Source organism: Dipodomys merriami, unplaced genomic scaffold, assembly GCF_024711535.1.
Source record: "Dipodomys merriami isolate MVZ:Mamm:240054 unplaced genomic scaffold, mDipMer1.0.p SCAF_114, whole genome shotgun sequence".
Lineage (NCBI taxonomy): Eukaryota > Metazoa > Chordata > Mammalia > Rodentia > Heteromyidae > Dipodomys > Dipodomys merriami.
In genome coordinates, this window is record NW_027202427.1 from 1,404,344 (window position 1) to 1,420,497 (window position 16,154).

At 48.3% G+C, this 16,154-nt stretch overlaps 1 protein-coding gene across 3 annotated transcripts in view; it reads right to left on the reverse strand.

The window, feature by feature from the left end:
- The window catches only part of LOC138822709 (phosphatidate cytidylyltransferase, mitochondrial), a 41,689-nt gene extending 29,459 nt beyond the window's left edge, over window positions 1-12,230 (reverse strand). Inside the window, exons 1-4 of one of the 3 annotated variants that reach the window (XM_070015580.1) lie at window positions 11,994-12,230; window positions 10,138-10,320; window positions 8,573-8,665; window positions 640-790 (exon numbers count right to left, since the gene is read on the reverse strand). In XM_070015580.1, coding sequence (XP_069871681.1) covers window positions 640-790; window positions 8,573-8,665; window positions 10,138-10,320; window positions 11,994-12,128 — 562 coding nt within the window. In that variant the 5' untranslated portion in view covers window positions 12,129-12,230. Of the gene's footprint in view, window positions 1-639; window positions 791-3,713; window positions 3,841-8,572; window positions 8,666-10,137; window positions 10,321-11,993 lie in introns of those variants that run through there. The other 2 variants (XM_070015579.1, XM_070015581.1) reach the window with 2 other exon arrangements.
- Window positions 12,231-16,154: the final 3,924 nt, after the last annotated feature.

The window sequence follows — 16,154 nt, forward strand, 5'->3', positions numbered from 1 at the left end:
AGCAAAAATAACTCTAGCAAAAACAACTCCATCTCACTCAGGTGACACTCAGGCGACGTTTTATGATTAACTTTTTACTTTTGTGCGGCGAGCTTCTCGACCCTTACAAAAGAAGTACACATCATGTACACAGAGTGGTTTTTCTAAGGTGGGGTTCCTGGAGGAGCACCAGCACCCAGGATCAGGTCAACAACACAAGCCCTTGGGCCATATGGCACACTACTAAAGCAGCTGTCTCGGGATGGAATCAGGTATCTTTTCACAAGTCGTCCAGGCTATTTAGAGGCACTGAGCAGGAAAACTCTCCACTGACTGATAGAAAATGAGAAAGCAAATGTGTGATGTGTAAAAACTAATGAAGGGCTTATGGGAATTCCTGTATTCTTCTAGAAAGTTCCTATAGCTTTGCAGTTATTTCAAAAGGAAAATGAACAACCACAAAATTACCTGGGACAATATCTATAGACAGAGACCTTGGAAATATTGAGACTTATCAGGATGTTGCCTCAGTAGGTTACGAAGTTATGTCTGGGATTTAGACATAACATAAAGAGCAGATGCCTGCATAGTTATTAAAAAAAACAAACAAACAAAAAACCTACCTCCTTCTTGGAAGCTCTGGGCATGCACTGCACTAACCTGAGTAGGAGAGTCCAGCAATCTCCATGAAGAGGTCCTCCTCAGAGAAGCTCTCGGGGAGCATGAGGAAAGCAGCGGTCACTGCGCTCTTCAGATTCTTTTCCAGGGCTGATCTAAGAGTGACATTCTCATTCATCGCCACAATTTTCACCTGGAAAAAGAGGAACTTTAAGAAGGAAAACCCCAAAAGTGGAAAGCTGCTTAAGCAATGGGTTGATGCACACACTGGAATTGTCCCAAGTATCTATGAATGTAGGTCTAGGAATCTTAGCTCAATACATGAAATAGTCATTATTCTAATAAGCAATCTCAGAATCTCCAGTTGCATGCCAGTCAGAGAACTGTGGCACAACAAAGTATCACAATGCCAAGGAAAACCAAATGAGTGTTCTTTCAAAATAAGGAAAGCTGTCACAGACTTAGAAAAACAGTAAACATACTTTGGGAAATGTCATGTTTTAAAGTCTTATAATTTCACTATTCTTCTTCTAATGGAGAAGGCATTGTATGTCTTCATTTCAATTTCACCTCTGCACCTGTACGTGCATCTATTACCTGGGCAGCTTATAAGCTAGCTACTTCATGAGTGTTACACACTGATTGTGAACTTGACAAAGGAAAGAAGAATAAAAATTAGTTGTAAACAGGAAAATTTTGCGGTTTAAAGACAGGTCTAGACTCAAGTCTAGATACTGACCGCTTATATGAGTTTGGGCAAATTAAAATTTAAGTCTTCATCTATAAAATAAGGGAAATGGACTCGTATCAAAAAATTGTCATGACAACAGAATACATTAATAAAGTGCCATGTGCAAGTGACTGTCATGCTCAAGTAAAAGTAATTTTTCCAAAATCTCCAGCTGAAGCAGCAAAAAACTGTGACCGTCCCCTAATGCGTTAAAACACAAAGAGATGCAGTCTGTACTGAGATCCTTCATTTTGAAGCTTGCACTGTACTTAAAAAGTGTTTAAGTCCCAGCTCCATTTCTGATTAGCTTTGTGAAGATGGGTCTAATTCCTCAACAACAAAATAAGGTTGATGGGGGAAGTTCACAGGTTTGCTGGGAAAATGAGCTGAGTTATGACACACAGGCCCTGGCTAGAGCAAGCTTCCCTGGGTGTCTGTACCCGGTGTGAGGCTTTGGCCAGCATCACCCTTGCTGGGATGGCTGTTAGAGCATTATTGTCCAACTCTGAATTCCTGAAAATGGCCACTTCCATCAAGTTCCCAGGAACCACACTGTGAGGTGACTAAGGCATTACAGAATTACCAAATTGCTTTCCAGAATGGTTAAATCAAAACCTGTTGCTCCTGCCTTTCTACACAAGGGTCAAGAAATCATAAAGGCTCCCACACTTCAAGTATATCTGCCATCTCTAAAGCATTTGGTTCTCTTCCTGTTTTAGAAAAAAGGGCATTGGTTGCCTAATACAGACTACTTAGAACAAATTAAGATGGCACATAAAAGAAACTCCAAAATAGGGCTGGAAAGGTGGCTCATTGGTAGAGCGCTTGCCTTGCATGCATGAGGTCCTGGGTTCAATTCCTCAGTACCACATAAGCAGAAAAGGCTGAAAGTGGCACTATGGCTCAAGTGGTAGAGCACTAGCCTTGAGCTGAAAAGCTGAGGGACAGCACCCAAGCCCAGAGTTCAGGCCCTACAACCAACTCCCCCCCCCAAAAAAAAAGAAACTCCAAAATAAAATTGTAATAGAAAGGAAGGAGGAAGGTGCTATTCTCAAGATGCAGTTTTTATCCCTCTTTTTAATAGTGAAAAGCAGTAGTGCTATAAAACAGAGCTATTGGGGCTGGGAAGGTGGCTCAGTGGTAGAGCGCTTGCCTTGCATGCATGGGGCCCTGGGTTTGATTCCTTAGCACCACATAAGCAAAAAGAAAAAAGCCAGAAGTGGTGCTGTGGCTCAAGTGGTAGAGTGCTAGCCTTGAGCTGAAGAGCTCAGGGACAGCGCCCAGGCCCAGAGTTCAGGCCCCATGACCGGGCCTCCCCCCCCCCCCAAAAAAAAAAAATAAAACAGAGCTACTTATAAATCAAGGTACTGTATCTTTTACTTCAGGCTCCCTGCTCTTTCCAAAGGAATAGCTGTAACACACAAACCTCACCTGTTGGCAAGTAAGCTTACTAGTCCTGCAGGGAGCCTTTCAGCACTTCGGTGAGTTCACTATTACCATAACCACCTGCTAGAGAAGAACCAAGCAACACTGAAGAGCATAGTGTGCCTAAGGGATTTAAAAAATCCTGCCAGCACAGGTACACAGTGCAAATCAAGTGATAAGCATCTCAGTGATTCTCCAGCATTGTTAGAGATGCATTCTGGTTAATCTTTTCTTTCTTTCTTCTCCTTCCTTTTTGTTTGTTTCTTTTTTTCTTTCTTCCTTTCTTCCTTCTCTCTCCCCATCTTCCTCTCCCTCTCCCTCTCTGTTTTTTTTGGTGGAGGGAAGAGGTTGAGACAAGAGTCTATGGAGCCTTACTGGCCCTGAACTTGCTATATAGACTAGGCTGTCCTTGAACTCAGGATCTTTCTGCCTCAGCATTTTGAGCGCTATGACTACAAGCTCATACCACCATGTTCTGCAATCTGATTTAACTTCTTAACAGACAATAAGAACAATTTTTTGTAGTTGTTGCTAAGTTTCTTCAGTGCTAGAAATTAAACCCAGGCCTTGCACAAGCCAGGCAAGATTTTTACAACTGAGCTAGATCCCTAGTTCCCAACTCAGTCCTCTAAGAACCCCTTATATTTATTCTCAAACCTGGTTTCCCACATGGAATCAGGCCTAGAGGGAAATTCCTTTCCCTACTGATAGGGAAGCTTGGGTCAGAGCAGTTGAAAGGCTCCCTGGTCTTCAGCCTCTGTGTGTATATGCATGTACATGGATGTATGTGTGCAGATATGCATACATGCTATTTGAGATGCTTACAATCCAAAACGCATAGAGAAGCTTAAGTCTGGAAGTCTTTTCCTTGGTTAACAAAATATCACTTGTTCTCCAAGAAAGTTAAGAAAGCTACCTGCTTGCTACTGAAGGTTACGAGTGAAAATAAAAGCATCCTTACTCAAAGGGCTCTGCTACTGTGCAGATCTGGTTCTTCAGCGAAAGGTGAACTAGGAACGTGTCTCAGCAGCACTGTTATTTGTTGCTCAGTGAAAAGCCAGTGAAGCTTGGGGCACTGCCAGAGAGGCCTGGGAAAAGAAGACAGTCCTCAGAATTGTGAATACTGGGAATGCCCGACCTGAACGGCATGTTTAACGCGAGCGCCATTGCCCGCAGACACCCTTTCCTGCACAGAGGAAGGGCAATGCTTGAAGGACTCTCTAAGGAGAGACTTGGGAGTACCTTTCAAGATAGAAAAATAGTCCCACAGACTCTGGTATAACACAGTGGGCCCAGAGAGTCTGCTTGAATTGCACAGTGAGGTTTTAATTGCAAAGAATACCACTCTACCTGGCCCGAAAGCTGTAACACCCAACCATATTTTTCCATTCCAAAGGACCAGGAAGGGGGACAGGTCTAGGCGGTCAGACTTGAAGAGGAAGACCACAGACCTCTGGGGTGCGATGAAAGCCCTGCTGGATTGGATACCAGCAGGACTAGCAATGGAGGGTTTTTTTTTTTCCTTCCTTTAAAAAAAATTCCTTTGGCATGCAAAAGGGAAGAAACTTAGTTGTCTTTTGACTAACTAAATGAATAACTCTCTTTGCATTTCAAAGGTGAGAGGCCCAAAGCTGGCTCCCAGTAGGCATGGCCAAGCTTTGAGGGATCTTTACTAGCAGTGTGATCTTTCTATCCACAAAATATAAATCAAAGAGCTACAATACTGTGATAGTGCCAGCTCCCATGGCTCACACCTGTAATCCTAGTCCCTCAGGAGGCTGTGAGATCCGAGGATTGTGGTTCAAAGCCAGCCTGGGCAGGCAGTAACATCTATGAGACTCTTATCTCCAATCAACCACCAGAAAACTGGAAGTGGTGTTGTGGCTCAAGTGGTAGAGCACTAACCTTGAGTGTAAGAGCTCAGAGACAGTGTGCAGGCCCAGAGTTCAAGCCCTACGACGATCACTACTACCACCAACAAAATTGTGATAGTTACACAACTACAAATATAGCAAAACTCACTGAATTTGTTTCAAATAGTTGTATCAAATGGGCATAAAAATAAAGCTTATTTCTAGCAAACAAACAAAAAAAGACATTGGAATGAATACATTACATCTCTTAAGGTGACCAAAATGACTTTGTGTGTCAATGCCAATGCTTTAAAATTTTAAGCTAGTCTGCAATCCCAGCACTTGGGAGGCGGAGGCAATGGGACCATTTGAGCCTAGGAACTGGATAACAGCCTGGGTAAAATAGTGCAGTAGCTCTCACCTCTAATCCTAACTACTTAGGAGGCTGAGATCTGAGAATTGTGGTTTGAGCCAGTCTGGCAGGAAAGTCTGTGAGACTTTTATTTCCAATTAATCACCAAAAAAATTCCAGAATTAGAGCTGTGACTTATGTTGTAGAGCACTAACTTTGAGCAAAAAAAAAACAAAAAAGCTCAGGGATGGCTTCCAGGCCCTAAATTCAAGCCCAGGACCAGCACATAAACAAAACAAGAGTCAAACAAACAAAAATTTCAAGCAAAAGTACCTATTCACTAAAAACAATGTAAAGTACAGAAGTACAGTGTTAAATTAATCATAAAACTGATTTATAGGGCTGGGAAGGTGATTCAGTGGTAGCTTGCCTTGCATGCATGAGGCCCTGGGTTCAATTCCTCAGCACCACATAAGCAGAAAAAGCCGAAAGGGGCATTGTGGCTCAAGTGGTGGAGCGCTAGCCTTGAGCTGAAGAGCTGAGGGACAGCACCCAGGCCGAGTTCAGGCCCCATGACCGACAAGAAAACCCAACAAAAACAAAAAACTGATTCATATTGCTGCAGAGCTTTAAAAATTTTTACATTTTAAAAGGACCGCTACAATCTATCAAATACTTCCACAGACTATTCGTAGGGCTTAGAGGAGAGCTCAGTTTGGCTACTTAGCATGCCCAATGCTCTAGGTTCCAGACCAGCAAAACACACACACACACACACACACACACACACACACACACACACAAAAGGACTCTAAATTGAAGGCTATACTAGAAATAAAAATGGATATCTCATTTCTAAGTGATAGAAAAGTGTGATAGAATTTTAATTTACACCCATCTTTTTATCATGTGTATTTCTTTCTTTTCTTTTCTTTTTTTTTTTTTGGGTATGGTTGTGGGGCCTGAACTCTGGGCCTGGGCGCTGTCCCTCAGCTCTTCAACTCAAGGCTAGCGCTCTACCACTTGAGCCACAGCACCACTTCCAGCTTTTTTCTTTTTGCTTATGTGGTACTAAGGAATTGAACCCAGGGCCTCATGCATGCAAGGCAAGCGCTCTACCACTGAGCCATCTTCCCAGACCCTGTGTATTTCTTTCAAAGACTCAACAGTGATTGAGAAATTATATTTCAATCTGCAAGTTGCTTTTAAAACATAAAATCATAAAATCAGTACTCAGGTTCTCATAGTATTTTCTTGAGGCATCTATCATTGTTCCAGAAGAAGATGCTACCTGGTTTTTAATCAGCCTTGTCCTTTTTGGTTAATATTTGCTGCCACCTACAGGTCTGATTCCCAGAGGAGAGTCTGTTGGGGCAGCAGTTAGATTGTTACTCATCACACTTTTGCTTTTTTTTTTTTTTTTTTGGGTCCGGTCGTGGGGCCTGAACTCTGGGCCTGGGCGCTGTCCCTCAGCTCTTCAGCTCAAGGCTAGCGCTCTACCACTTGAGCCACAGCGCCACTTCCGGCTTTTTTCTTTTTACTTATGTGGTGCTGAGGAATCGAACCCAGGGCCTCATGCATGCAAGCCAAGCACTCTAACACTGAGCCAACTTCCCAGCTCCTTTTTTTTTTTTTTTTTGGGGTCCGTTCGTGGGGCCTGAACTCTGGGCCTGGGCGCCGTCCCTCAGCTCTTCAGCTCAAGGCTAGTGCTCTACCGCTTGAGCCACAGTGCCACTTCCGGCTTTTTTCTTTTTGCTTATGTGGTGCTGAGGAATCGAACCCAGGGCCTCAGGCATGCAAGGCAAGCGCTCTACCACTGAGCCACCTTCCCAGCCCCCACTTTTGCTTTTTAAAGGAAGCTTAGTTTTCTTTTTTTTTCCTTGGTGCTGGAGATTGCAGCCAGGGCCCTGGATGAAGGTGTCATCCCCTCACCTAACTTTCTGAGTAAGAAACTAAGAAGCATGAGTGTAACTCACTAAGAATAGCACCTTCCTCTCTATATAAAATAAAGAGTTAGGAAGTGCAGCTCTAGCCAAACTCATAGAGTGCTAGCCTTGAGCACAATGAGGCTCAAGGACAATGCTCAGGCCCTGAGTTCAAGTCCCAGGACAGGCAAAAAATAAAATAAAGAGTTACAACATCTGAGGTCATTAATAGTGCTTGTATTCTGAGACTTTATGACATTTTGGGGTTTCAAAAACCTAGTCTTAAATCATTCCAGACAGTTCCTATACATAGAAAAATTCATTTTCAATTCGACCTCATTTTTATCTCACAATGCCTAAGACTGTGGAGGATGGGAAAGGAGAACTACCGCTGAGTGCCTACTATGTGCCAGGAAGTTCAAAAAGCCATCCACAGATGAGGTCACCTGGAGGTGTATGCGGGAAATTCGTAGCAGACAGGGTCAGAGCTGGGATCTGAGTGCTGTATCTCTCAGACTCTAAAATGCCTGTGCTCTTTTGGGAGCTTCTAAAAGCTGGCTGGCACAGCTGCACCACCCTGCTCCCTTGTAGACATGGGCTATGAGGCCCAGCTCTGAGGATTGTTAAGTGCTGGAAAAATGTGTAGGGATTTGTTTGGCTTTTATTTTCCTCCTCTCCAACTTTCCTGACACCAGCTGTGTGGTTTACAGTCCAATTCATTTCACACACTACCCACCTGGAGTTTCATACAGACCTCACAACCTGTATGACTGTACCCACTTGACAGAGTGTGGGAAGTGAGGGTATGCGTCTCCCATTCTACCCGCCCCCCCCACAAATGCTCGTAGTAGAATGGTTCATGGATAGTGTTGGGAAGTGAGGGTATGCGTCCCCCATCCTACCCGCCCCCCCCCGCCCCCGACGCTTGTAGTAGAATGGTTCATGGAATTCAGCAAGGCACCTCATGGTTGCCACTATTAGTTTGTGATAAAGAACCTGACTAAGGGACAGCTAAACAGAAGAGGAGTGGGGGGTGTAGCTCTCTGGTAGAGTACACGCTTGCCAATCACAGGGCCCTGGTAGGATCCTCAGCGCTGAGAAGAACGTGAAGGGATGTACAAGGTATTGAGGTACTTGGGCGGGGGGGGGGGTACACACTGATCTCCTATGCCCACTCCAGGGCACCACCTCACTAAGCGCCACAATGTGGCCACCACATGAAAATTCCCTTTAGGGGTTTACTGGGGTCCCTTGTTTATGGCTTTGTGGTATCTGAGCATGACGATTTCACTGCCTTCGGTGAGTGACTCAGTCTCCAGCCCCTCTCTGCACCCCACAGGGGCTGGAGAAGGGGACACAAAACCACAACATAGACAATCAGTTAGTATCCTGAAGCTATGTGGGAGCCCATCAAAAGTCACCAGGCCTAGAGGTGTGGCTCAGCAGTGTAGCTCTTCCCACATGAAGCACACAGGGTTCCATCCCCAGCACTACAGGATAAAAAGGGCCAGTCACCTCGTTAGTATCAACTCAGGGGTGGTTGAGAGGGACTGGTTACCCTTACCCCTCATGAATTCTCCTTTCCAGGAGTCTATGCATACTTTGCATTCGTACAGTATCACAGTGACACTGTGGATACTGTTGGGTGAAGAGTGTGCAGTTCTATCTCACCGCAACCGCAGGCACTTACCGGTTTTTGCAGGCGTCCAGCAATGTATAAGTTATTCCAGTTGAGGAGATCTTCGATTAGAATACTTGTGCTAATAACCCCATATTTAATGATCTGAAAAAGCAAAGAAGTGGGCATGACAAAGAGCAAGACACCAGACTGTTACTTAGGCGAGTATAAAAGATAAGGAAACAGCAAATTCTTGACCAGAGTAGGACCCTGACTCCCAAAGCTACTCAAAATGTCTACCCTGTGAAAGTCTCTTCAATCATAAGTTTTCACTGACATCCTTGCAGTTGTGAATCACCCTGCTGCTGTTGACTCTTTTAAAGCAACATCCAAATATATAACCCTGTTGTTCAAATATACAACATCCACATATACAACCTTGTTATTAGTGTTAAACATGTGGAATGTCTAAGCCTGTAACAATGTGTATAAATCTTAGCCTAAACCCTGAATGTAGATTTCCAAGGATACAACTATCTCCAGATTTATTTTCCTGAATTTCAGTACTCAAATTGCTGTCTTAGGCTGCAAATACCTAAAAAGCAGCTCAAGAATTGTAATGAAAAAGTGCAGCCGTTTTGGCATACAAACATTTGGTTACTGGAGCTTGTAATACTGTTTGAAAATTACTAATGAGATGAAGCCTAGGCATAATCTTAGTGGGGGCTGCAGTGGAAGTGGAATACTAGACTGCGTGATCTCCCGGCTGGGCTGCAGCCAGCAGTGGCAGCCTGTGTGTATGTGGGGGTGGGAGTGGGGGTGATGAGACCACTGCAGTCCAGGTCGCTAGGAAGCTGAGCCACCTGTAGAAGCCAGTTCACCTCTGAACCTTTCAAAATGCAGGCACAGCAGCAAAGGACCTTGAGCAGAAAAAAGGCAAATATCTGATCCTAGAGGAGTACAGATATCACTAGTCAACTAGAGTACTCATCATGTATCCAAATAAGAGGGGTCTTCACAGTCTCAAGTCAGTACCCAACTCCTAACTTCTCCCTCCTTAATCCCCCTCCCCCCAAAACTCTGAATGAAGCCCAGTACCTTGTGCGTGCTAAGCACGTGCTCTACCACAGAGCCGCATTCTCAATTCACTTCCTCATTCGGGACTCACCTGCTCACTGGTGATCCCGCCCACCTCTGACAAGAGGATCCTGTCCATCACTTGTACCTCATCTCCAACTCCCTTTCCACTCTCAACCTCTTCCTGGGGTGTCTGCTCTCACATTCCTCCTGCTGGCCATGCCAGTAGTTCTCAAAACTTGACCCCCACATCCATAACTTCAGCATCATTTGTAAACTTGTTAGAAAAGCAAATTTTCCTACCCTACCCCAGACTTAGTAAATCATAATGTCTGGGGGTGGAGCTCAGCAACGGTGTGTCCAACAGGGTAATGCTCCCCACTAAAACTTGACGGTGACTGGCCAACTGCAAAAATAAAGTCAGCTGCATTCAACCATCTTCTCACACCATAATCAATCACACGGAGACAACTCTAGGTCCTGTCCTGTCCCTGTCTTACTGATGTTCTATTGACAAAGGTTAAAGCCAAAAGGCAAGGCAAAGGCTACAAGTCACCTACCCTGCCATCACACATAATCAACGGGTTGTAGTAAACTCCGGCTCCATAGTTGTTCTGGACAGATGTGATAAACCTGGGCCCCAAAATTTTGAGGAAAGAGTAGTGGCTCCAATTCTTCTTCAGATTCTTGGTGTGCCATGTGACAGGGTCATCCACTGTGAACACCAGGTCCAGCATGGCCCTCTGGAATGTGAAGGAATGAGAATGAATTCACCATTCAGTGCTGAAATAGGCAACCAGATGGAGTAGAGACCATGTTCAGCTGTCAGCCAACCCATAGGACCTGTTTTCAGCAAAACACAAGTAATGAGCAAACAGTGCTAGTTACTTATTTCACTGGTGAACCAGTGCTCTTCCACACCCTTCTTTTCTCTAATCCGCAAAGCAATCATTTATCTTCAGCACAATGCAAGGTAAGTATGCTCTCTCCTCTCAATCTTATTCCAAAAGCAGCCCAGGCCCTGGGTACACTTTGCCCCAGGGAAGAGTCAGTAAGATGGTGTGTCAGAACAAAGCCTGTGTGCTAAGCCACCACGGCACCAACTTCCTTGAAGAGAAACGAGGCTCCTCTCTCCTTCCAGCTCATGCGAACAAGCTCCATAAAACAGTCAGTGGGTTATTCCAATGCTCACTGGCTCAACTACACACAGTGTATCTACAAAGTCTGAGAGGATGCAGAGAAGAGTGTACTTTATTGGGGATAAACTACCACTATGAACAAACTGCTGCTAAATTCATTGATGGATGAATGTAGAAATATAAAACTTCACCCAGAATGGGGTTGGACAAAAAAACAAGAGGGAGAAACTTTCTTAGAGATGACAAGTGTGAGTCTTAACAGCTAGGTGCTGTGGCTCTCATCTATAATCCCAGCTACTCAGGAGGCAGCGATCAAAAGGATCACAGTTCAAGACCAGCCCAGGTGAAAAGGACGGTTGTTTAAAGGGAATGAGATGGAGAAGTCTGTTTTGGGAGGAGATGGGAGGTGAAGCTCAGAGGAAGACTCACTGAAACATGAGAAGGTGGTATGCAGAGATGAGGGTCCCAGCTTGGCCCCCAGACCACTCCTTACATGGAAGACTTGGAGGAAACAAGGGTAATCATGTTCCTGAAGTATCTGTAATCATGATAGCGTATATTAGGCGACACTGAGACAGTGACCCCTCACTTCCTGGATGCTGCTTAGAGAACCCTGTCCATGACAGCAAACTGGATCGGAGCCACAGCGCGGCTGGGCTCCCCAGGCAGCGGGAAGACGAGGCCCCGCGGCAGGCTGTGTGCGTGCGCACAGAACGCTGCCCCCCCCACGAAGCCGGCTCTGCCACGGCTGCCCAGCCAGGACAGGATGGGGCCGGGTTGGCACCGGACACACGGCCACCCACGGGGCCGCCAGAGGTCTGCCCGGGGCCGGCCCAGCCTTGGCGTGCATGGGACGCACTTGAGCACTGCCCGGGACTAGGAAGGTTTAATTCTCAAAGCTGACTTCCCGTTCTGGGGCAGTTAGATCGGAATGTCCCCCAGTGGGGCCCGTTAATAGATGCATGAACATGTACACATAAACGGACACATACCAATACACACACCCCCCTCCCTGGAGGGAAGCCCACGGCCGGACTCTAGAATCCAGAATCCCGCAACCAACCCCTCAGCTTCCCGCCGCCTACTGCACCGGGGCCGCGGGGCCGCCGAGGGTCACGGGGGAGGCCACGGGGGACACCGGGGACCACGGGGGGGGGGGGGGCTGACGGGGTCCCGGCGGGGCTGACGGGGTCGCGGGGGGGGAGACGGCGCCGGGGTCCCGGCGGGGCTGACGGGGTCGCGGGGGGGGGGGGGGACGGCGCCGGGCCCGGCCTCACCTTCTGGTCCCAGCCGCGCCCCGCCTGGCGGAACACCCCCGAGCCGTAGGCGAAGGCCAGGCTCAGCTCCCCGGGGAAGTGCGCCAGGACCCTGCGGAAGGCCACCCCCGAGCCGGGCAGCGCCGGCAGCGCCATGGGCCGAGGAGGGGCGGGCGCGGAGCGCCCGGAGGCCGGCTGGGCCCGGAAGGCCGGCGACGACGGGGGCCGCGGCTCGTCAGGGCCGGCGGTGAAGGGAGGACGCCGAGGAGCGCGGTCCCGCCGGCCGCACTTCCGCCTCTGGCCCCGCCCCGCACGCGCAGGCGCGGGGAAGAGCGGCGCCGGCCGGCGTGCGCGACGCGAGGACGCCCTTCGCGGCGCCCCTTGGTGGTCGGAGGAGCGCACTGCAGGCCCAGCCCGAGAGCGTGAGCGCCCAGGGAGAAAGGTCAGCCGGGAAGGGGTAGGATCTGCTGTCCAGGCCCAAGAATCCGGGTTTCCAGTTTAAGAAATAAAGAGAAAGCACGCGTGCGTATTGCACTGTCCTTTAATAAGGCCAGCTCCACAGGACAGAACCGTTCTAAAATGTGGCGCCTGCCTGGGATCCCAAAGGATGGCTGTTAGAGGCCAGGCCTGGGCAAGAAAGTTAGCAAGACCCCCCTCTTCACAGACAAGGGGCTCATGCCTGAAGTCACGGCGTATCCCAGCGGGAGGCAAGCCATGGGGTTAGGCTCTCCCTTGCACACTGTCCTGGGGGCTCGCCCGGGCAATGCCAGCTCTCAGGAGGCTGGGGTTGGGAGGATTGCAGTGTGAAAAGGCCGAGAGACCCCTTCTGAACCATTGCTAGCTGCAGTGACATGCACCTGTCATCCCAGACTGCAGACACAACGAAGAAAAGCCTGAGACAGGCAGGTCACAGCTCAGGCACAAGCCCAGGGGGAAGCCAGGCTCTTTCCTGAAAAACAACTGGTGAGGACTGTACTGGAGGTGTGATTGCCTCCAGGGTGCGGTCCTGAGTTCAAGCTTCAGTATCAACAACACACAAACCAGCCAACCCTTCCTTCTCCCCTTCCACAGACGGCCTTGATGCATGCTTTATTTTCCTGGGAGGTGAACCAACCTGTATCTCATTTTCTCTAAGCCACTCCTGTAGTTCCAATTAACAACACTGAGCTCAGGGAACCAAAGTTCCAGGAACAGGAGGTTGGCTTGAGCCCAGGCAACATAAAATGAGACCCTCTCAAATAAAACACCCCCTGCAAAGAATTAGGGCTAGGGGTGCAGCTCAATGCTAGAATGACTGTTTAGGACGCTAAAGGCTCTGGGTTCCATCCAAGCATGGTAAGGAGGAGAAGGAGGGGGAGGGTAGGAGGAGGAGGGCCAGGAGGAGGAAGGGGAGAGGGAGGAAGGAAGAAAGAAGGAAAGAGGGAAGAGGAAGGGAAGGGCGAAGAAGAAGAAAGAAAGAAGGAAAAGAAGACAAACACAAGTACAGTAACCGACATTCAGGTTCTCACCGGCGTTTTCCTCACAAGCTCCCTCTAGCGCCCGTTACAGGTGACTGCCTCTGGCTTATGGAGGAGCTCAGGCCCAGGACATACATACCGCCTGCCTGTTGCAAAGCCCAGCTAACACTGAGGTCCCAGAGCACGGAGGGACTGAGGGCCAGGTTAGCCTGGGCAGAGAGGAGGCAGGGAAACCCGCCAAGAGCCAATTCCCACAGTGCCCACCACAAACAGGGTGGCAGAGGCCGGGACAGCTGAGTTCCTTCAGCTGGACAGGTGATGATTGAATTCCCACGACACTGGCTGTGAAGCAGGTGACGCTCAGGACCCCAGGGCCACGGAGAAGCAGGGAGTGAGGCGGAACAAACGCACAGGCACACCTGGGTACCCGGTGCGGTCCGACGTCCCTCTAGTTAAGAGAGTCTGTTCTAGGGGTTCAGGGATCATCAGAGGAGGAAGTGGGGACCCCAGAGCTGGCCTCAGAGCGAGGCTGTGAGTGTGAGAGTGAAGCCGGACATAGCCCAACAGCCGCAGGGACATCGGGGGACAGGGTCAGCAAGGGAGAGGGGCCGCAGCCACCGGTGCTCAGATTGCTGGGGTCTGAAACGCAGCTCACCAAGCGCGGCTTCCACTGGAAGCTGAATGAAGCGCATTACCCGCCGTTTCTTTTTGATTTTCCCTCTCTTGAGGGAACAATTCAACTCTCCCCCCCCTCGTTTGCAGAAGTAATCCATGTTCATAAAAACACACACATTACAAAATGCACCTATCCCCCCCCCACCCCCCGCAGTAATCCATACTGATGCTTCAGGTAGTTTTCACACTTACATCCACATTAAAACATTTGTAAATGTAGCTGTGCAATCCATAGGATTTCGCAATTTGCTTTTCTTCCATTTTCCCTGCCAGGGGTATCTTTCAGGGTCGGTAGCAAGACCTAAACTCATTCCCTTTAGTAGCGGTAAATTCTTCTGAACTCTGTGATGTGATAATGAGCTTCCACAGTGTCTTTCCTTTCCCTCCCCCGCCCCCTTTTCTTGTTGGTTGTGGGCTTCAACTCAGAGCCTGGTGCTGTCGCTGAGCTTTTTTGCTCAAGCTCTCTATCCCTGTGAGCCATAGCTTCCCTTCTGGTTTTCTGGTAGTTAATGGGAGATAAGAGTCTCATTGGCTTTCCTGCCGAGTCTGGCTTTGAATCGGATCCTCAGCCTCCTGAGTAGCTAGGATTACAGGCGTGAGCCACCAGCACTGGGCTTATTCCCATTTCTTAACACATGCAAAAGTTGCTACAGAGAACCCCTACAAAGTCTGTACTGATAGAAGACAGGTTTCTCCTGGTGAAATTGGTGCATCAAAGGATGAGCGCAGGGCTGGGAAGGTGGCTCAATGGTAGAGTGCTTGCCTAGCATGCATGAAGCCCTGGGCTTGATTCCTCAGTGCCACATGCACAGAAAAAGCTGGAAGTGGTGCTGTGGCTCAAGTGGTAGAGCGCTAGCCTTGAGCTAGGGAGGCTCAGGGACAGTGCCCAGGCCCTGAGTTCAAGCCTCAGGACTGGTAGAAAAAAAAGAAGAAGAAAAAAAGAATGAGTGCATTGCTTAATCCACCCCTCCCCTTGGACACATCCACCAACAGTGCTCAGCCCCTGATATAAATAAAGATTCCGCAGTGATTCTCCATTCCTCTCCCTCACAGGCTTTCACGCCTAATTATCGGTAATTTTCATTTGCACAAACACATTCCCTCCTGCAAATGCAAAACCACCAGCTGGAAAGTTCCAGCCCTTTGCTGCCTGCGTTTTGCCTCTGCTCAGAAAGAGGCACGCGCACGCATGTGTGTGTGTGTGTGTGTGTGTGTGTGACATTTGTATTCCTGTACTGTTCGAGGCCCCTGCTCCTTCCCAGTGGCCTCGCTCTCTTAAATTACCATGGCTCATGAAATTTGGGCTATTAGAAAGAGCCCCAGTGTTTGCTGTAACTGCTTTAGGGTGCTGGGGAGGAAAATCTCAGCTGAGGGAAATAGGAAGGCTAGGGAGCCATTTCCAAAGAAACGCCACTTGATTTGGGGAATTCTAGGCCTCCTCTAACAGCTCTCCCTGTTTCTTTAACGATGTTTTGCCCAGGTCGGGATTTGCGTGGGAGAACTTTCACCTGGTCTGTGTTGAAAGGCCTTGAAAAGCTGCCTGCAGCTGGTATGCTGAGTTTTCTCTTCCCTCCCCCCACCTTTTCTTTTCTCATCAGGGTTTTAAAAGGATGGGAAAAACGTGTGTGTGTGTGTGTGTGTGTGTTTGGTGGGGCTGCGGTGCATGTGAGGTAAAAGCCTTACCTCTGAGCTGTGTCCCAGACCCGAAGAGGGAATTTTCCGTCTGTCGACGTTAGCAAGCCGTGACTGGCGCCGGCAGAGCCATTTCCACCTAACACTCCCCCATGTACTTCCGCCGAGGAAAGAGTATTTTTCCTTTGTGACACTGGGGATTTGAATTCAGTACCTTATGCCCGCTACACAGGTGTTCTTACCCTGTGCCACACCCCCGCTGTTCCTTACTGCTTATTTCTGAGATAAGGTAACTAGAATAACAGGTGCACACCACCATCTTCACTTCTTTATTGAGGAGGGTGGGCAGGTCTCGATTTTATGCCCGAGCTGGCCTTGAATCAAGAGCCTCCTGTTCTCAGCCTCCTAAGTAACTATG